Genomic DNA, 21,868 nt, shown 5'->3' with positions numbered 1-21,868 from the left:
AGTTGCTTGAAACAATATATGATAAAGATGGCAGTACAGAATACTTATGATAAATCTTCACCCTTCCCTAGGTGACTTTCAAACAGAGTAGGGATTACCATTGTTGCAGTGGTTTGCATAAATGTTGCACTAGTCTCTTATTTCCACAGACATATTCTTGAGTGAAGAATAAGAAAGTGGGTTTGGCTATTCGTTCAGCAAACATTGACTGTTCATTGAACATTTGCTATTGCAGAATGTTCTCTTCTGGGACATTGTGAGGTGCGGGAATGAAGGAGACATGGTTTTTGACCTCTGGGGGCTGTGGCTTAATGGGAAGACAGGCATCATTAAATGAATTTGCTGTAGCAAGAGGCAGTTAAATGCATGTCTTGACAGTTACAGGCTCAACATTGAAGGGGGGCAAAATAATAAAGCCTTTATTTCCAATTGAGAAGTTTAGGGGAAGTGTCACAGAGGGGTGGCATTTGGTCCGAGCCTGGAAATATTCAAGGGTCTACAGTTAGAAAGCAGAAGGCAAGACATTTCAGAATGAAAACAAACAAACAAAAAAACCATAAACAGGCCATGGTATTATTAAGTACCTGGCAGTGTGTTTGTAGGAAAGCTGGGTTTAAAGATAATATCTGTGACAAAAAATTAAAGATGTACCAGGAGATAGATTGACAAATAAATGGTAGCCAATTATGAAGAAGGGTGCCTTGAAGGGGATGCCAAGAAGTTCCCCTTCATTCTATAGAGAATGAGATGCAATTAAAGAGTTTGGGAAGCTGAAGGAGAGAACCTCGCTTCTACTTCAGAAAAATAACCCCAAAGTACCAATAAGGGGACAGTAGAAAAAGAGATTGAGATGCAGGGAAATAGGTTGAAAGGTCAGAACAAGGAAGGGAGTAAAGTCAGGTGGCCATCATGGAGACAGAATGATTTGATAATTCTTGGAAATGTACTATGCAGTAAGACAACTAAATGTTGTTAGCTGCAAGAACATATCAAAAAGGTTCTAAAATCCCTTAGACATCCTAAAGGATAAAGTTGTCATAAAGATAGATATCCCAGGAGAAGGGACATATCTGGGACAGAGAAATTCAGCAGGCAGGTGGAAAAGATGATCTGCAGTTTAGCCAGGGATTAGAGATAGATTGGAAAAACATTTGCTTGGCAGCAATATGCTAATCATCCAAGTCAAGTTACCCCCATTGCTATGGTTATGCACTGAGATGAAAAGTTTACAATACAAGCTTGAAATAAATGCATGTCATGGCAGAACAGGAGTCAAAGACTGACTTGGTGAAGTTCCAGATCCACCAGGAAAGCTGAGGATCTTAGAATGTCCAAGGGATTTGCATATCTATCAAAACCACCTCTTTTCTCTCTCTCTCTATGTGGCCTTTTCTAATATGAAATGTAGAAAGCAGCAGATAATTCAGAGAGAAACCTGAGATCAGATTGTAGTCCCAGGCAACTAATTTAATATTCCTTAGATTCAATTATCTCCTATTCAACATGTAGATAATTAACCCTTTACCCACTTCACAAACTCACAGTGAGGATCAGATGAGACAAATTTATTGTAAACTAAAGGTCACTACTCAGCCATGACCCATCAGTAATAAAGGAGACTGCAATAGGTATGGCAAACATTTTCTCCAGAAAATAGTTTTTTTTAGATTAATTACTTTTGACCATATATAAATATGCTTTAAAAAATTATTCAATTCCATCCATCCAAATCTTTGATGACTTTAAAATTTTCTTAAACAAGACTTACCATGAATTAAGATCCAAATGAAATAGGAGTTGAAATTCAATCATGTCAACGTGCATCAAACCTTATTTGCATTTGTTGTTTGCACATTTTCCAGTTTCTTCTGTGTTTAAACTTACAAAATGGAAGAAGAAATAGAGCATTCTTAACTAGCTTTTGAAATGAGTTTTCAATGCTTTCAGCAAACGACCATTGTGGACAGAAAATTCTATTAATGGTAATTGGTGTTCTTGGTGTTGATGGCATTCACCATCATGGAGCCATAGATTCTATTTCATTCAGTTAGTTTTGCGTATTCTATTAGTATTACAAATTTCTTTACAAATTCCCTTTCTGAAATGCCTGCTATTTTGAACTGTGGTTCTTCAATATATCAGTTGCCAGACAACTTGCATGTACAGAAGGCGAGAAAGAAATCAGAATGATTAACTACTTTAAAATGAAACACCTGTGAGAAACTTTTGAAGCAGCGCACTCACTCATGCCAAAACCAAACATTATAAATTCATTATTTTCCAATGTTAAGCCATTAATACTATAGGGGAATGCTTGAGCAATTGATTGAGGAATCCAAAAGACTTGAACTTTGGAAATCACTCTTAGGAGATTTCACATGAAGAGATTTTGCTTTGCAGTGTTTTCCTTAAATGAAAAACTCCCTGAGAAAGAAGGAAGATCAAATCTGGAAACCATGTTATAATGACCTTAGGATATATCAATAGACACAGAGCATGATAAAAAATGGGAAAATGACTTGAAACTCTTTATAATGATCTCCTAGTGTGAATTCCATGTTAACCTCAAGTGAAACAACCTTGTAACATGATTTATTCAAAAGAATGCACATGAAATGATTGCTCTAGAGATTACTAGGGAATAAGCCACTTGTTCAGAATCAGGAATCAATTTAGTCTGTCTTATTAAAAAAAAAAAACAAGTTAAAAGAAAAAGGAGCAAATAGGTGAACTGAGTGTCAGAAGACTTCAGATGTGAAACCTTGTATGGAGAGGCCACTTTTATGAAAGGAAATCTCAGTTGTCATCAGATCAGATTCATCTCTTCCATATTTGTTCTTCCTCAACTTTTACTTCAATTTGAGTCACACGCAGATTGTTTTAATTGATACGGTCCTGTTTCAGGTGTCCCCCTGAAGCCCAGAAAAGAGTTACGATTTACAGAACTGCAGTCTGGACAGCTGGAGGTTAAATGGTCCTCGAAATTCAATATTTCTATTGAGCCTGTGATCTATGTGGTACAAAGAAGATGGAATTATGGAATCCATCCTAGCGAAGATGATGCCACTGACTGGCAGACAGTGGCCCAGGTAAGAACCTCATATAGACTTTGATTTTCATCCTGGAGGTAGTGTCTGCTACATACCTACGCACATAAAATTAACTTGCTATGCCTCAAAATAGCTTGACTACAGAAATAAATTACTCAGATATGAAATGAACATCATAGGGGTCTTCTAAAGAGAGGATGAGGTTCATAGATACAAACGAATGTGCTCAGAAACTCGACCATTGGCTTAATTTGTTCAAATACACATGGAAGGGAGATAATTTTATAACCTGATTATTCACATGTATTTTCTCCAAGAACCACGTTTTCCTTAGCTAAACTCAAAGCCAACTAGAGTAAGGGAAATGCAACATTGTAAGGACTAATTTGACATTTAATCATCTAAATGCCTTCTCTTCTGTTTCTCCTGCATTTACACCTTTATTCCACCCACAGACTTTAGGAGCATGGGATAAGATTTGTATCACAAAATTACTTAGTAGGACAGAGCCAGCAGCCCATAAATCTTCACTAAGTGCTTTCTTCTTTGTCTTAGTCAACTTAAATATATACCACCTGCATGGCAACACTCCCACAGAGTGCTTCCTCCTCTTCTGTCTTGTTGATGAGAAAAGCAAAATATTTTCTTTCTTTTTAAGAGCTGTTAAATCCAGTACCAGCTGCTACCCCCCCCACACACACAAAAGAAAACCCTACATAGATATAAAAAGTAACAGATTCTGAATGTGAAACTGTTTCATGCCTTTAGACAACTAAAATGCCTTCTCCACATCTGTGTCTATAGGAAAAAAAATCTCACCGTATGTTGATTAGATCATTTTTTCCAAGGACTAGATTCCTATTTTTTTTTCAGTAAATGTAAAATAAATGTCAATATTTAGATGTTTGGAAGAAGAATATCTTCTAAATAGCAGTATCTCAGAGGGGTTAAGCACTAAAATAAAACAATGTAAAGACCCCAAAATAAATAAGAAGTTTGATGTAAAAATACAACATTAAATTAGAAAAAAAAAAAACCTGGTCAAATAAATTTAGTAATTCTATTCTATACCTATATTTTATATAAAAAAATTTGCTTCAGTAAAACATAAAGCTAATCAGAATATAGCCTGAAATTCCATTTGATTTACACGGCGTGCTTTCATAAATCATGGTATAGATTCATTTGTAATTTTTCCAAATCACTTAAAGATTTATGAAAGTAACTGGCAATAAGATCATCTCTTTTATCTCCAAAAGATTTTTGGAAAGTGAAAAGCTCTTTTATTATTGTTGCTGGTATTATTTTTTACTGTTAATGCTACATGTAATACTTCCTTCTCTGCTGAACGCTGTGGATACCATGCTGACTTTAAGCGTTTTAAATTCACAGCTGAAACTCTAAATGATGAAGTTGAAAGTGTTTTCTCAAAGTCTGCCAAATCAGGTAGAAAGCCACATGTAAGGGTTCATATTCTTCCTTTGATCTCAAAAATGTTCAGCTTCTTTTAGATATTGATGTAAACATGACATTTTCACATTAAGTTATTTTAAGCTGAGGTTATTATAACCTGAAGTTTGGGAGTGTTCAAATCCAATCCTGTTTCCTTAGTTTCATCCACAGATCCAAGTTGAGTTCGGCACCTGGTGTAGATGAGGGCATAGACTGTAGATGGTTATTTGTTGGAATTCAAGGCAAAGGTTTTCAGATCTACCAATGGAAACATATAGTATGAAGACTGTTAAAGTTATTTGATATCTTAAAATTGTAGCACTAGAGACAGAAAAACCTTCTGATCTTCCCCAGTGTCTATTTTTTTCCTTTTGGGCATTTTATTGAACAAATATATGCTAACACATCTCACCCTTTTAGATCAGGACTGGTTCTTCATAGATGTTATGTGACTTAAGAGGTTTTTAAACAGTGGCTTGGGTTATAATTTACTTCCAGAAATTGCTAGTGGGTTGCATGTGGGTTGTTATACCTATTTTACAGTTATATTTGGCATGTGAGTTAAAAAGACATTTTCTTTCTATAATCTGAAGATGATTTCATCTTGCTGTAATGTAACAATTACTATACATGAATATTCTCTATTGATTGAATATCTCAAATGCTGTAATTAGTCACCAGATTTAAAAATAGCCCAAGCTCTTGTCATAAGGTTTTGACTTCAAGAGATGTTTAATTCTTTGGGGTGAATTATCAGTGGTTCTTTGTTCCCTGACAGCTCTCTTCATAACTGGGCATGATAAGCCCCTCTTATCAGGAGGAAGACAGACTGAGTTGCATTGGTTGATGGGTTAGTGTATTTTTCTAAACAGATCCAACCAACATGTCGGAATAAAAATTGACATGTTCCCTGTGCTCTGTGACATGTCCCCTCAGACCACAGATGAGCGAGTTCAACTGACTGACATAAGACCCAGCCGATGGTACCAGTTTCGAGTGGCTGCTGTGAATGTGCATGGAACTCGAGGCTTCACTGCCCCCAGCAAACACTTCCGTTCTTCCAAAGGTCAGTCTTCCTTTTCTTCCCAGACACAGAATACTATCCTTGCTCCCAGGCACACATGGAATGCAGATTCACTGTCTCTATGTTCATATTTATAGTTAGTCAACAGGTGGCTTTGCTGTTTTAGAGAATGGGACCAGATGTGTTTGAAGGTACCATGAACATTTATGGCTAAGGACAAAGTTGGAATTTTACCTGCAGTATATCATAGAAGATAACATAAGGGATTTTTTTTAAACTTTGAAGTGGTGGGGGGTTTTCATTATCAACATCTGTTGAGTTTTTGCTTTAAGATATTCTGTATCAAGCACCATTCAATTGATATTCAATGAGAAAGACTGAATTTTTGCTATTCTAGACAAAACAGCCTTTCTTGAAATGATTGTTAAATTGAAAGTGAATTTGACTCCTACGTTTGCTTCATAACATCTAGAATTTAAACCCCTCCCCAGTCATTTAATCATTGCTATAATTTTGTTCAGTTCTGACTGCCTTGATATTTTAAAACCTCTGTGGAATCAGATGAACAGTGTGCTACATTTGTGGTTAATCTGTGATGGTTGAAGGACATAATTTGACCAGCTATTAATAATATCTTCAGGTTTATTTTTCTAGTTGCATCCATATGGCTGTGTACCTTCCAAATTAATTAGACATCTGCTTGACTAATTATAAGGATCTGGTTTCATAAATACAAGTCATCTTCTTACACAGAAGCTAATTTAAATTTATTTTATTTCAAGTAAATTTATTTATTGTGACATTAACGAATACTGTAACCCTTTACATTTAAAAGCCTCTAAAAAAAAAAACAAAAACACTTTTTTTTTTTCTCCCCAGGGAGGCAAATTCATGAACTAAGTAAACTTTAAAGTGAAATTGTAAATAAAGACATCAGACCTTGTCTTAAGACTATGTCTCCAAGTGATTTGAAAATTTAGAGAGGCAAGTGAAATAAATAATTGTGGGTTAGGAGGTAGTTATCAATAAAAAGCCTCAGAATGCTTCACCTTGAGTTTCATGGTTCAAATGTGATCCAGAGATGTTCTGGTCAAAATGTATTACCATCTGTTCAGTTGCCTGCAGGATTTGGGCTGGTGCTGTGAATAAGACTGCAAAATCAGACCTCAGACAGAAGTGGTTCTCAGCCTCTAGAGACAGATGCTGAATTAATTTCCTGTAAGAGTTGCAGTGGCACCTCCTGCGTAGTGGAGGTGAGCAAGGTGGTTTTGCTTTCATGATTTCTTACAGAGCCTTACTATCACAAGATCCTCAGGATCTGGGCAGAGATCCTTTGACAGCCCCAGGGTCATGAGGGTGCTAACTGAAAGTAGGAAGGCCAAGCTGTCCTGACACTTCCTAGTATATCGGAGCAATTTATAATCTAGAATGGGAGCTGCATCTCCCAAATTTAAGTGGACTTTTATTGAATGAAAATGCAACTATTGCAGTTTTCATTAGAATGTTGTTCTGTCACTGTTACAAATATACCCAAAATTCACATTCCATATGTCTCATTGTGAGGAGCATCCCCAACTTTAGTTCTTGTAATTTTACAAACCAAAACTGTCTGTACAGAATTCATGGAAGATTCCATTATATTTTCAGTGAAGACGAGTCCTAGAATGACGGGAGTTTAACATATCAGCCAAAAGGTGGTAGACATTCCCTCTATGATATCTTTAAAGCAGACTTAATCACTAACAAGGTGGACAACATCTTTCCACACTTTTCTCATTCTCACCAAATGTTGAAAAGAGCCTCACTGGGAAAAACGTTTTAAAGAACTTTTTTGAAATATAATTTCTATACCATAAAAATCACTTATTTTAAGTGTACAGTTGAGTGATTTTTAGTATTTACTGACTTGTGCAACCATCACCATCATCTAGTTTTAGAATGAGTGTATCACCCCAATAAGATCCTTCATGGCTTACCAGGAAAATTTAAAGGTAGAAATAAAGTTAATTCTGTATCTTTTGCCTCTTTTATTACCCATGTATCTGAACTGCAGTCCTATAGAGTGGGAGTATCATGCAGCTTGGTACTTAATCTATTCCTTAGAAAAGCCTATTTGGAAAAAAAAAAAAAAAAAAGGCCAAAAGCATAGCAGTCACAGTGATCGATAAATGATTACTGTCTTTCTGGAAATACGAGCATCCCCAAGGAAATTAAGGACTTTCCCCTTAAGCACTCTTTCTCTCAATAACCTCCATTTGAGTAATCGGCAATGCTGCTCTTGCAGCAGTTTGTGGCAAAAGAGGCCTGCAGTCATTCTCGACTCTAAACATTTTCTGCAAGCCACCACAAATCCTCAGATCTGCCTTGATTCACCTTTCCCTGTGTTTCCCCTAATCAGCTCAGTTCTGTCTTTAACTGGAAATTGTATTAGCTTCCTAATCGCATCCCCACTTCTGCCTCCTGGCTTCTGCCTTAAGGCTTCTGGATTCCTGTTTCCTGATCCTGGCCCCTCATTCCTGCTTTCGGATCCCCACTTCCGGATCCTGGGTTTCAGACCCTGGCCTCTCATTCCTGCTTCCGGATTTCCACTTCTGGATCCCCTCCTTTTTAGTCCTCTCTCAACACAGCCACTTGAGTGATCCTACTAAAATCTGAGCCACTTCCCGACAGTTTTTTGCTCAACGTGTCCCAGCAGCTTCCCCCATCTGATTCAGAGTAGAAGCCATGTTCTTTACAATGGATTTTAAGACTCAGTTGACCCCCGTTTCTCCTTCCTCTTAGACTTCATCGCTACCCTCCCTGTTTTCCTGCTCAACACGCTAGGCTCCTCTGTGTTCTCTGAATACTATAATCTTTCCCTTGCTTCAGGATATTGACATTTACCTGGTCCTGGACCGGGAATATGATCTTCCTTCAGATTGTTGAAAGGCTGGCTGGCTCACCTTCTTTATACAGCAAAACCATCTTTAGCCATGCTACTTATATGTATAAGCAAACAAGCAAACAAATCCACGTTGCCCGTGTTGTATTTTTGTTCTTATTTTCTGACTGTCTACCTTGCCTTAGTATTTTGCTTGTTAATCTTGTCCACTGTTTCTCCTTGCATCCAATTAGGATGAATGTGTGTGTCTGTTTCTGTGTTTCATAAGACCAGATATGTTTTCTTTTTTACTTATTATTCCCACTGCCTAGAACAGTACCTGACACATAGTAGCTGCTCAACAAATCCTTGTTCAATATATGAGGAAATGAGACATGAGTAATAAAACGAGAAGGTAAAGACAGAAAATGTTGTGTTGTTGTTTCTACCTTTACATTTTCTCAGTAAGGGATGAAGGATCAATCTTTTTGGGTTGGTGGACTCATTCTAGAACCCAGTGATGGTGATAGTTACACAACACAGTAAATATAAGAATGTCAGTGAGCACTTAAGATGAGAGAATTTTATGGTATGGAAATTATATATTTCAAAAAAGTCGTTAAAGACATTTTTTCCCAGTGAGGCTCTTTTCTACATTTGATGAGCTTGAGGAAGGTAGGGAAAGATGTGGCAGCATCTTGTTAGTGTACTGGTTAAGTCTCCTTTAGACATATCCTGGAGGAAGTGTCTTCCACCGTTTTACTGATTTGTTAAACTCCCGTAATTCTGTGATGCATCTTTACGGAAAACATAATGGAATCTACTATGAATTCAGTGCTTACATTTTTGGTTTGTAAGACTGCAAGAACTAACATTTGGGATGCACCTCAAATTGAGACATACGGAAATGTAAATTTTGGGTGTTGTGTTAGTCTGTTTTCATGCTGCTGATAAAGACGTACCCAAAACTGGGAACAAAAAAGGCTTAATTGGACTTAGAGTTCCACATGGCTGGGGAGGCCTCCGAATCATGGTGGGAGGCAAAAGACTCTTCTTACATGGTGGCAGCAAGAGAAAATGAGGAAGAAGCAAAAGCAGAAACCCCTGATAAACCCATCAGATCTCATGAGACTTATTCACTATCACTAGAATAGCACGAGAAAGACCTGCCCCCATGATTCAATTACCTCCCCCTGGGTCCCTCCCACAACATGTGGGAATTCTGGGAGATACAATTCAAGTTGAGATTTCGGTGGGGACACAGCCAAACCGTATCAGGTGTATTTGTCAAAGTGAGAGATAGAACAACATTTTAATAATAACTGCAATGACCGTGGTGTTTCAAAAAAATGGTGCATTTTCATTCCATAAATGCCCATTTATCCCTGTTTGCTCCAGAACTGAAACTGTGCCAGTCTTCCAGTGGTTTAAAATTACTTTTAAAAAGCAGTCACTACTTCCAAGGTAGTAGTCTGTGCAAGAAGTAAGCAATTATCTATTGTATGTGGTTTGGGTAGAGAGACAGTGTTGTTAACTTAAGGCTGGGTCAAGGAAAGCAGGAAGGGTTTTTATTTTTATTTTTTTCATCTACCATGAATATCTCAGCAAATAAAAGTAAAATTAAACAGCAAAAATAGATAAAATGAGTTCCAGTTAGTTTAGGCTCACTGCATGGGATTTATGGACTATAAAGCTGATTTTCATGGAAAAGCCAAACTTCTCATCCTTATCTTCTTTATAGTTATTTTAAAACACAAAATTAGTCCGTGTTTGGCAAAATGGATGGACTACTATTTAATTTCTTCTTAACTCATTTATTTTCCCATAACTTAGACCTAACTCAACATATCTATTTTTATAGAAAATTCTAAGTTATTCATAGATTAGTAAATTAGTTTCATGCTTTTCCTTTTCCTGGTGAATACCATTTCTGAATATTTTTATTGCTAACTCTTACCTCTCCCAGAAAAAAATGCATAAATATAGGATGGGCAAAATCTTTAATGTTTCAAGAGTTTTGGATAATTTTTATATTTGCCTACTTAAATTGTTTATACTGTATTTCTTCCTGGTACTTGAGACGGGAAATTGGCTTTGAAATTAAAGATGAGTAATAGTTTAATAGATTAATGCCTAGTGCTCATTTCTACTTTTTGTCTCTATTTAGAATGTGGAACTGCATCTTTGCACGTAGTAAGTTACCTTCACAGGCCATTCCTAAAGTTTCTATCCCATTCCATTTGGAACAAACAACATGAAACCTCTGAGCACAAGATGTTGATATGTCTGCATATTCCTACATAAATAAGTTGATATTTGCTGCTTTGAAACACAGATTTCAACAAATAGAGATTGCCCATCAAAGATCAGACACCTTCAGAACCTGATCCAAGTGAAGGCTTTGAGTGTGAGCAGTTTACTTAGGAAGTGATCCAGGAATGTGGTAGGTAAGAAGGGAAGTAGGACAGGGTGTAGAAGGAATACAATAAAGGGGAATTATTTCCATAGGCAACCTAAGCTTCCTCTCCACGGGGCACTCAGGGAGCTAGCGTGAAGCTCACACACCTCAGAACTCCTCACTGGAGGGGGGTTAAGGGTGTTCAAGTCAGTCTTTGTCTGCAGCTGTTCCTAGCGTTTCTGGTCTGCATGCTGGCAGAGCTTGCTCTGAGCCCAGACACAGCCTTAGGTGAGGAGGCGTGGGAGGGCATTCAGAAGTTGAGCTGATGTGCCCTGAAACAGCATAGCACAAGAAAGTCAGGGTGGGACCCTGAAAACATCTGTTGTTTACCTCTTGTTTAACTCAACATCAGCGTGATTCCTATTACAGAGTGGATCTAATACATTTTGAATTATGGTTTAAAATAAATATATTAATAGTTTCGTGAATAAAATGTGGTGAAATCATGAAAGGATATTACCACATTACTAAATATTCCTAATCTTCCTCTATGGCACAAAGTTAATAATCAGACACAGGCATCCCTTTCTAGTTTCTTTTATTTTCACCTCTCTCATTTCCCAAAATCTGACAAGCTTTACATTATTGTTCACTTCTTGGAATGAGAAGACCACTAATGTCTAACCAACAGAGAGCCCAGATTTTGGGAATGACCAATTTGGAGTCAGGGTTACAAATATAAAAACACCTTTGGGTTCCATGTTGTGGTTGCTTATCTTTTTCAGTAAATTGGTATTTAACCTTTCCTTGATATTGCTGATATTTATCAAATGAGTAAAAATAGTTATTTTACAAATAAACATTTGTATTTTTACAAATAAAGTAAATACAAAATTACAAAATACAAAAATACAAAATATTGCATGCTTAGGATTGGAAATATATATTACTAAGTAGCTACTACCTATTACAAAATAGTATTTACCAGTTTGCTGAATTTGGGAAATAACGTGTTTGTTTCTGGCTACTGTGACTACATCTATGTGTCAGTATAGGTAGTAAAAGAAGGAAGAGTTCTGATTTTGTGGATTGTGTAAGGCAAAATCCAAATTCATTTTTCTGATATGTTGCCAAAAGCGGGCAAGCATATGTTTGTTCATTTGAAATTAGTCAATATCAATTTGATATCACAAAATAACACACTTTTAAGGGATCTTATGAAGAAACATAAAAATCCAACTTAAATTATCCTTAACCTAGCATATTATCTTTTAGTTATTATATTCATTTCCCTCTAAATTCCAAGTTCTTCATCCATCTTTTTCTCCTTATTTCCCCATGTGCATAGGATACATTACAAAGGAAAAGGAAGCAGACAGCATTGTTTTCACAGCATATAAGTATCACACTGGATGTTATTCCATGCATGCATTACAGAGTGTCAGTAAAACTAGAGCAGACATCACTGATGGTAATAAAGTTCCCTGTTGCCCCGTGGGGACCCATGACTTTTTACTCTGTTCCACAGCTGCTCGGGATGTGCCATTTCCAATGGGCAAAAGGCTTGGCTGTACATATGTCTTGAAACTATTTAATAGTTGGAAATTTGCCTGCACTGTAGCGTCAGCAGCTTTGCTAAGATTTTTGTTTTTTAAGGGAGAAGGAACACTACCCCAACTGCCAAGTCTGGAAAGAGAAAAAAAAGGTTTATATATTATTAGAATCAAACTTCTATTTAGTTGAAAACTTTGTGACACAGTTATATTATTGTTTTTAAAATATAACTGCACTTGACCAAAGTTACATCAAGTATATACCATAAGTATACCTTATGAGGTATTCTTATGATGCATTTCAGTGTGAAGTTTAATCTATAGACATTATTGGTAGAAATGAAATGAGTAAAATCAACATTCATTTTCTTGAAATAGGTATTGTTCTCCATGTGCACATGTGCATGTTTCTTTATGATGATCTATAATCGTTGCTCTCTTTATAGCCTCATGGGTGTCTGTATTTAACAAATAGTGTTGTCTTAAACCTAGAGGAGCCTGCCTCAGAAAAAGTGATGGCATTTCTGCTGGGACAAGCAGAAGTGGTCTTTTCCCATGAGATTCATGTCAGTGCAATAATAGGCCTGCATTTCTCCAAGGGTGATAAGTGATTTTATTGTCACTTTACCCAACATAGGCTCAAAGTCTTTCCATTGTGTCAAACCTTCGTGCTTGTTACTTTGCCTGTTTGTGGCATGAAACACAAGAGGTTAAGTGACGAAACCTGAAATTTATCTTTCTGAAATCCAAATGTTCCATCTTTCTCTCCTGAAAGCACCACATGTGATCATCAATAAAAGGAACTATTTTTCCCCAAGGCTGAAATTGGGTATACATGCTAAATATTTAGCATATTTTACGTTGGTAATCACACTAATTGTATAGCGTAGAAGGAGCTCATACAGCCTTCCTATTTCAGTTATCTCTGAAAATGTGCTTGCTCTCTGCAGTGTGTTTCTGCAGATAATTGTGAAGATCATAAGGAGGGAGTTGGCATCAAACAGAAAGAGAAGTGAGCTGGGGGAAAATGCCCGGATTTGAGACTCAGAGGAAGGGTTAGGGGAGCACTGGTCTTGTGGTGTGACTCCCATCCTCTCACTTGAAGAGGTAGTAAATCAAACTCTGCTCTTGAAGTAGTGAATCAGACTGTGATCCTCAATTTCCCCATGTCTAAAATGAGAACAATAATGTTAACATTTAATAGACAAAATACAGCTGTATGTTTGTAAAATTAGGGATAAACAGTGCTCACGTCGAGTTTCCTAAACCTAATGGTATCACACTTTTTGAAATTCTCCCAACCAGGGGAGAGCAGTCTGTGGCCCAGGGTCCAAATTTGGCCTGCAACCTAGTTTTGCAAATAAAGTTTTATTGGAACATAGCCACACTCATTTGTTTACATATTGTCTGTGGCTGCTTTTGAGCTATGAGGGCAGAGTTGAGTGATTGTAACGGAGACCATATGGTCCACAAAGCCTAAAATCTTTACTCTCTGGCCCTTTCCAGAATAGGCCTATCAATGCCTGCACTAGACTATTGTAACGGACACTTTTCCCGTTAGAAGGCTTTGAATTTTTACATTCTGCAGGGATATTGTCCCTCATTATGATGGTGGAATATATATGTAGAGTGTGGCATGTAGAGGTGTGTATTGTTAGACCTTCAACCCCATTTTTCTCCTCTCCTTTTTGTTCTCACACCCCTTGTTCTGCCATCAATGATGTGAATGACCTTGGACATATATCTTTACCTCTCTGACCCCTAAAATCCTCACCAGTTAAAAAAATGTGAAATAAGTTGTAAAATTCCTTAGGGCTTTATAATAACGTAGAGTATAGAGTTTCCGTCTCTGACTCTCTGGCTCTCATCAGCCACTGTCTATTTATGCATATGTGTATCTATATATGTGTGTGTGTGTGTGTGTGTATTTCACATGGAAATCTCCAACTACGTTTCAAAATTCTAAAACAATTAAAACATCATGCATAATGAAAGAAAACATTCTGTATAATTCAGCCGAATGAATACACCTTGTTTCATAACGTGGGGAACCAATTCTCAAGGCAGAGAATGGCTTCAATATAGAAACTTGTTAGGACTGAGTAAAATGCTTCAGATTAGAGAAACTGGATTGACCCTGTCTCACCTGAACCCCATAGTGAATAAATGGATAAATGAATGGCTGGTTTACAGAGGAGAATCACGGCAATAAACAGGTGATCTCTGCCATTCTCTTTTGGTTTTGTTTTCTTTTTGTTCTTGATTTTTTAAGAGACAGAATCTCACTCTGTCATCCAGGCTGGAATGCAGTGGTGCAGTCATACCTCACTGTAGCCTTGAACTCCCAGACTAAAGCAATTCTCCTGCCTCAGCCTCCTGAGTAGCTAGGACAACAGGCACACAACATCATGCCCCAGCTAATTTTATATTTTTTTCTGTAGAGACAGGGTCTTTCTCTATTACCTAGGCTGGTCTTGAGCTCCTGGCCTCAAACAGTCCTCCTGCCTCAGCTTCCCAAAGCACTGAGATTACAGGCATGAGTCACCATGCCTGACCTGGTTTTACAATTTTATGGTGATTATTTTGGGGGAGAAAGAGATGAGAGTACCTCATCTTGGTAATGGAAGTGTGCCATTTGGGTATTGTAAACTCAAAATGGGCCTTCCTTTTGAGAAAATGTAAAGAAAATATTATTAATTCATATCTTTTAAAGCATTATTTTCTCAAATGTTGTTTTCATAAATTTTGTTGTTTCATGTTTCATAATGTTTCATAAAATAGATGATGTTATTCTAGATTATTATGATAACATCTAAGAAAAATTTTCCAGGGCAGGAAATGATATAATGAATAACATAAATTAAAGAAGATGATCAAATTCAGTGACCTTCTTAAATGTTAGTTTCTTTAGAAGAGGAGATTATTTTGAGCTTTTCCTTATGAGCCTAGAATATCTGCAAAATTCATGTGACTACTTATTTTCAGCATATAGACATTCAGGTGCATTGCCGAGAACATGAACGGCTGTTATTATCTTCACACATTTTAATTCTTCTCTTGCCTTGAAGTGATGATTCAGTTGTAAACTAGGTTCCCTCCCAGAAAGGTTGGTAACTCCCTTTTGTGGGTTAAGGATTGATTCCTACACCAGAGGAAGAGGTGTTGCTTTAATTATTTTATTTCAAACTGGGAAGAACACTCCTTTGATTTTGCAATTCACTTTAGGATCTTGTGATTTAGCAATTCTGATTGACAGGGTTTGAACCTGAAACTGAAATATCACATTACAAATCAAAGCTAACGTTTAGAAGCCCGTCCTTCATTTATTCATTCAGCAATTGCTTACTGAGCACATACTGTGTGCTAGGTGCTCTTCTGGACTCTGGAGATACAGATGTGAAAAAACAGGCAAACATTCCTCCTCTCAGGGAGCTTTCACTATCGTGAGTAGAAGCAGACAGCAAACAAGGTACCTAATAAGTCAGTTTGTGTATTAGTCACGGTTCTCTAGAGGGACAGAACTAATAGGATAGATGTATATATAAAGGGGAGTTTACTAAGGAGTATTGACTCACACAATCACAAGATGAGTTCCCATAATAGGCCATCTGCAAGCTAAGGAGCAAGGAAGCCAGTCCAAGTCCCCAAACCTCAAAAGTAGGGAAGCCGACAGTGCAGCCTTCAGTCTGTGTTCAAAGGTCCGAGTCCCAAAGCTGAAGAACTTGGAGTCTGATGTTCGAGGGCAGGAAGCATCCAGCACGGGAGGAAGATGTAGGCCAGAAGACTAAACCAGTCTAAAGTTTCCATGTTCTTCTCCCTGCTTTTATTCTGGCTGCACTGGCAGCTGATTAGAATGGTGCCCACCCAGACTGACGGAGGGTCTGCCTTTTCCAGTCCAGTGACTCAAATGTTAATCTCCATGGCAGCCCCCTCACAGACATACCCAAGATCAACACTTTGCATCCTTCAATCCAATGAAGTTGACACTCACTATTTACCATAACAGTTAGTAATAAGGGCTTGGAGAAAAATAAAGCAAGGCATCATCATGGTGACTTTTTTTTTGGTAAATGGAGCAAAGCATATGTAGCTATTTTAAATAGGGTCACATTTAGTAGGCCTGCAGCAGGAAAGGAGCCAGCCATGGAGACATCAGGGAAAGCGTTTAGGCAAAGGGAGAGGAAAAGCCTCAGTAGCATCACGGTTTTCCTCTCCAAGAAATAGCATGGGAACCAGTGTGGCTGGGCTGAGGGGGCAGAGGTGATAAAACGAAAGGTGCCCTGGGAGGTAACTGAGGCACGGGTTGCAAGCCATTCAGGAGACTCCTAGGTTTTTACCCTAAGTAAGGAGATTCTGCGCACAGGAGTGACATGGTCTGGCGGTATAATCAGACTGCTGTATTCAGAAAAACCTCTAGGGAGGCAGTGGAGAGCCCTTGGCACTTGGCCCAGGGCATTGGAAGTGGTGAAAGGCAGTTAAATTCCTGTTACACTTTGAAGGTAGTGCTAACACAATTTGCTCAAGAGATATGAGTGGAAAATAAATGTATGACTTCAAGGGTTGGGGCCAGAGCAACTGGAAAGAGCAATTCCCATGTACTGAGATGGGGGTGTCAGTGGTGGGCTGTGCGTTGGGATATGCGTTGGTGGTGGGCTATGCGTAGGGATCACGATTTTGCTTTGGGACACATTAGTTTTGAAATGCCTCTGAGACCTCCAGGTGGAGCTACTGGAAGGTGTTTTTTTGAGTATTGATATTTGAATGATTGGATCTGCATTCAGGAGCATAGTCTATGTTAAAGACATCAATTTGAAAGTTATCAGCACAAAGATTTTTTTAAAACTGTGACACCTGATGAGATCCCTAGAGAGTGAGTGTAGATGAGAAGAGAGAAGAGAGAGGCCCCTGAATTCAGATGCAGAACTGTCTAGAGATTATGGGATGTTAAGGATCATGGAGCATGGGGCTGAAAAACAGCTTCTGTTGAAACTGAATGAAAATCCAGTAGAGACCGGGCGTGGTGGCTCACACCTGTAATCCCAGCACTTTGGGAGGCCAAGGCGAGTGGATCACCTGAGGTCAGGAGTTCAAGACCAGCCTGGCAAACATGGTGAAACCCCATGTCTACAAAAATACAAAAATTAGCCAGGCATGATGGCAGGTGCCTGTAATGCCAGCTACTTGGGAGGCTGAGGTGAGAGAATCTTTTAAGCCAGGCAGGCGGGCAGAGGTTGCAGTGAGCCAAGATCACACCATTGCACTCCAGCCTGGGTGACAGGGCGAGACTCTGTCTCAAAAAAAAAAAAAAAAAAAAAAAAAATCCAGTAGAGTAGTGTCCTGAACACCAAATGAAGCCTGCATTTCTAAGAGAAGGAAGTGATCAGCAGTGTTGTGAATATTGATGACTGGGGGAGTCCTCAGATGGCTCTGCCAAACCTCCATATTGGGGTGCTTCCCATTCCAATAACGACAGGAAAAAAACATTTCCTCCTTACATATGTGATGTTCAGACCTCATAGGAGCCACCTGATGCAGTACTTTTGACCTGCAGGTCATCTACCTCATATTACCTGTGTGTTTCATGTAAGACATACATAATCCTGGGTCCCACCTGCACTCAGGGAATCAGCATATCCCAGTATAAGTCTTGGACATTCCAGAGATTCCTGATGTTGATTGAGAATGGCTTGACTCAGAAATACCATTTGATCCAGCAATCTCATTACTGGGTATATACCCAAAGGAATAGAAATCATTCTATTATAAAGATGCATGCACACTTGTGTACATTGTAGCGCTATTCACAATAGCAAAGACATGGAACCAACCCAAATGCCCATCAACAGTAGACTAGATAAAGAAAATGTGGAACGTATCCACCATGGAATACTATGCAGCCATGAAAAGGAACAAGATCATGTCCTTTGCAGGGACATGGATGGAGCTGGAAGCCATTATCCTCAGCAAACTAATGCAGGAACAGAAAACGAAAGACTGCATGCTCTCAGTTCTAAGTGGGAGCTGAAGGATGAGAACACATGGATGCATGGAGGGGAGCAGCACACACCAGGGCCTGCTTGGGGGAGGTGGGGAGGTAGAACATCAGGAAGAACAGCTAAATGGTTGCTGGGCTTAATACCTAGGTGATGGGTTGATTTGTGCAGCAAACCACCATGGCACATATTTACCTCTGTAACAAGCCTGCACATGTACCCTGGAACTGAAAATAAAAGTTAATTTAAAAAAAAAATGACTAGCAGTATCACATAATATGCTTTCAATTAGCTTCTTACCTAAAAAATACTATGAAGCTTTCTTATTTTAGAAAATAAAGGAACTAACCTAACTAAATGTCCAGATATGATATATCATGGTATATTAGGAAAGCAAGAAATTTCAAAAAGGCCGAGCACGGTGGCTCACGCTTGTAATCCCAGCACTTTGGGAGGCCGAGGTGGGCGGATCACGAGGTCAGGAGATCGAGACCACGGTGAAACCCCGTCTCTACTAAAAATACAAAAAATTAGCCGGGCGTGGTGGCAGGCGCCTGTAGTCCCAGCTACTCGGAGAGGCTGAGGCGGGAGAATGGCGTGAACCCAGGAGGTGGAGCTTGCAGTGAGCCGAGATCACGCCACTGCACTCCAACCTGGGTGACAGAGCGAGACTCCGTCTCAAAAAACAAAAAAAATTTCAAAAAATAACTTATGCTTCCATCATTCCAAAACCACAAATGACTGAAAGTAAAAACATGGATGTTTTTTTCTCCACTCTTCTTCATTTATATCAAGTTAGATATGACTTTTTTGAGCTTCCAACACAGATGGTGCTATAATTAGAATTATTGACAGCATCTTCCCGTGATGGCATCTTGAAATGAAACCCTCCACTGGTGGTGACCAGCATCTCCATTTGCTCAATTTGTAACAGAAAATGAAGTAAAGACCCTCCAGCTTTGCTATATTTAATCTTCTTCACGTATGTATTTTCAGTGGAGATTTGTGAGGTGGTAATTCCAGCACCTCATCTTTCTCTTGACAGCTGAGAAGGTTTTCGTTAATAAGACAAACCAGAAATGGTACAATCACAAAAATGAATGCTATCCGTAAGTCATCTAGTGTGCAATGTGGATAAAAAATGGTGCAGGTTTTAATTTTTTTTTTCTTTTCTGATTTCCCTTTATTGCTCTTAACTGATGCAAGAATCGCTAGCTACAGGGCACGAAGATGAAAACAATTGCTTTTATGAGCTGAATTTCTTTTTCTTTTCAGAGTGTTAAAAGGTGATTCTTTGTTGCTTACCTATTTAATGTCAATTCACCCACATTGAATTGTACTATATTTTACCAAAGTGTATCAATTTCAGCACAGTAAAAATTTGGCTGGGTTGTCGTGGTATGGAAATGCCCACAACGATCCTTCTGTATTACAAATTTGGACCAAACACATTTATCTTGCTGTTGAATACACTATCTTTTAATTTGAGGCTTAACAAGGAGATCTTACTTAACTGCTTGTTTTCAGCTTTGCTTTTCTTTTACTTTTTTTTTTTTTTTGGGGGGAGGGAGACAGTGTCTCATTCTCTTGCGCAGGCTGGTATGCAGTGGTGCTAATCACGGCTCACTGCAGCCTTGACCTCCCGGGTTCAAGCGATCCTTCCGCCTCAGCTTACTGAGTAACTGGGACCACAGGCATGCACCACCCTGCCCAGCTAATTTTTTATATTTTGTAGAGACAGGGTTTCACTATGTTGCTCAGGCTGACCTCAAACTCCTGAGCTCAAGAGATCTGCCAGCCTCAGCCTTGCAAAGTGCTGGGATTACAGACATGAGCCACCATGCCCCTCCACCCCCATTTTCAGCTTTCCTATCTATAAAAAGCAATGCTTCACGTGTTGACCGTGTAGTCATTACATGTCCAAAGATGTTAGTTTTGTGAAGTCATATGATGTGTCTTTGTACTGGGATTTCAGATCCATCTGCCCCACCAGCGCCCGCTAACCTCCGGCTGGCCAACTCCACCATCAACAGTGATGGGAGTGTGACCGTCACTATAGTTTGGGATCTCCCCGAGGAGCCAGACATCCCTGTGCATCACTACAAGGTCTTTTGGAGCTGGACGGTCAGCAGTAAGTCTCTTGTCCCAACAAAGAAGAAGCGGAGAAAGACTACGGATGGGGTGAGTGGGAACTGGAGGAAGGATTGTTCTTCCCACAGAGGGTATTTCAACTCAAGGCAACTGGCCTGAAAAGAGGCCTCTGCTAAACTGAGAGATGCCACGGATGCAGGAAAGCTTCCCTCCCATTCATTTCTACCGAGGAAGTTCACAGAATGCAGGGGCATGCCAGCTGTTTTGCCTTTTATATTTTAGGCAGAAGTATTTGCATTTAGACCATTGACCTACTCCTATCTAAATGTCAGTCACAACTCTGGAAATCAAAGGAACAGTTTAAATGATCCCCATCTTACCTGTCTGGCCATAGAAAATGATATTATGCAAAATGTGCTTTACTTTTAAGTATTTTTTTTTTTTTTTTTTTTGAGAGAGAGAGATCCTTGTAAATGGAAGAGTGAATGTTCATGGCTTTTCTGTTGCGAAATGTTTCCGTCTGTAATCTAATCACTGAGCAGTAACAGCTTAGGAAGGGCACGTCTCACAATATGTTCTTCTCATTGATTAAAAGGATCTGGAGTGATTTATTCATCAGATGCCAAGAAATAAAATCTTCACTGAACCATTTTCTGCAATGAGATTCTTATGATAGCAAGCATCTTGTATTATTTGAAATGCTTACTGCATAAAAATAGTTATTTGTATTCCTTTTAGTATACGTTCCTTTATCTTGTTGTCATAAAATTTACATAAATACCTTCTCCTGTCACTTATAAAGTTGAATTCCATAGATAAATAAATGTTTAGAAATGAAAAGATAGCAAGGCTAAAGATTTCAATATCTGTGCTCTTCAGAATTATAAAACATGCCTCAAAAAGTCTGTATCATTGATATTTAGCCACTATACTATTTTAACTTTATTTATTTATTTATTTATTTATTTATTTATTTATTTATTTATTTATTTTGAGACGGAGTCTCGCTCTGTCGCCCAGGCTGGAGTGCGGTGGCGCAATCTCGGCTCACTGCAAGCTCCGCCTCCCGGGTTCACACCATTCTCCTGCCTCAGCCTCCCGAGTAGCTGGGACTACAGGCGCCCGCCACCACGCCTGGCTAATTTTTTGTATTTTTAGTAGAGATGGGGTTTCACCGTGTTAGCCAGGATGGTCTCGATCTCCTGACCTCGTGATCCGCCCACCTCGGCCTCCCAAAGTGCTGGGATTACAGGCGTGAGCCACCGCGCCCAGCCTCACTTTATCTTTATGAAATTTTATGACAGTTCCATTGTTTATATTGAAGGATTTTGCTACAAATGGTAATGATAGTGCACACTTATCTCATGATAAGAGCTGAAATCTCTGGAAGGGCTGAAATTGGGGAATCACTTAGGAATCTAGAGCAAAAAGGGATGTGATGAAATGC

The 21,868-nt window shown here is 38.8% G+C and overlaps 1 protein-coding gene across 3 annotated transcripts in view; it reads left to right on the top strand.

Moving 5' to 3' along the window:
- ANOS1 (anosmin 1) overlaps positions 1 to 21,868 on the top strand; it is a 203,393-nt gene that overhangs the window by 141,360 nt on the left and 40,165 nt on the right. For all 3 annotated transcript variants that reach the window (XM_055267193.2, XM_055267192.2, XM_055267191.2), the window contains exons 5-7: positions 2,905 to 3,089; positions 5,439 to 5,568; positions 20,306 to 20,511. In XM_055267193.2, coding sequence (XP_055123168.1) covers positions 2,905 to 3,089; positions 5,439 to 5,568; positions 20,306 to 20,511 — 521 coding nt within the window. The remainder of the gene's footprint in view (positions 1 to 2,904; positions 3,090 to 5,438; positions 5,569 to 20,305; positions 20,512 to 21,868) is intronic.

Source organism: Symphalangus syndactylus, chromosome X (assembly GCF_028878055.3).
Source record: "Symphalangus syndactylus isolate Jambi chromosome X, NHGRI_mSymSyn1-v2.1_pri, whole genome shotgun sequence".
Taxonomy (NCBI): Eukaryota; Metazoa; Chordata; class Mammalia; order Primates; family Hylobatidae; genus Symphalangus; species Symphalangus syndactylus.
This window is presented reverse-complemented; position numbering and strand designations above follow the sequence as displayed.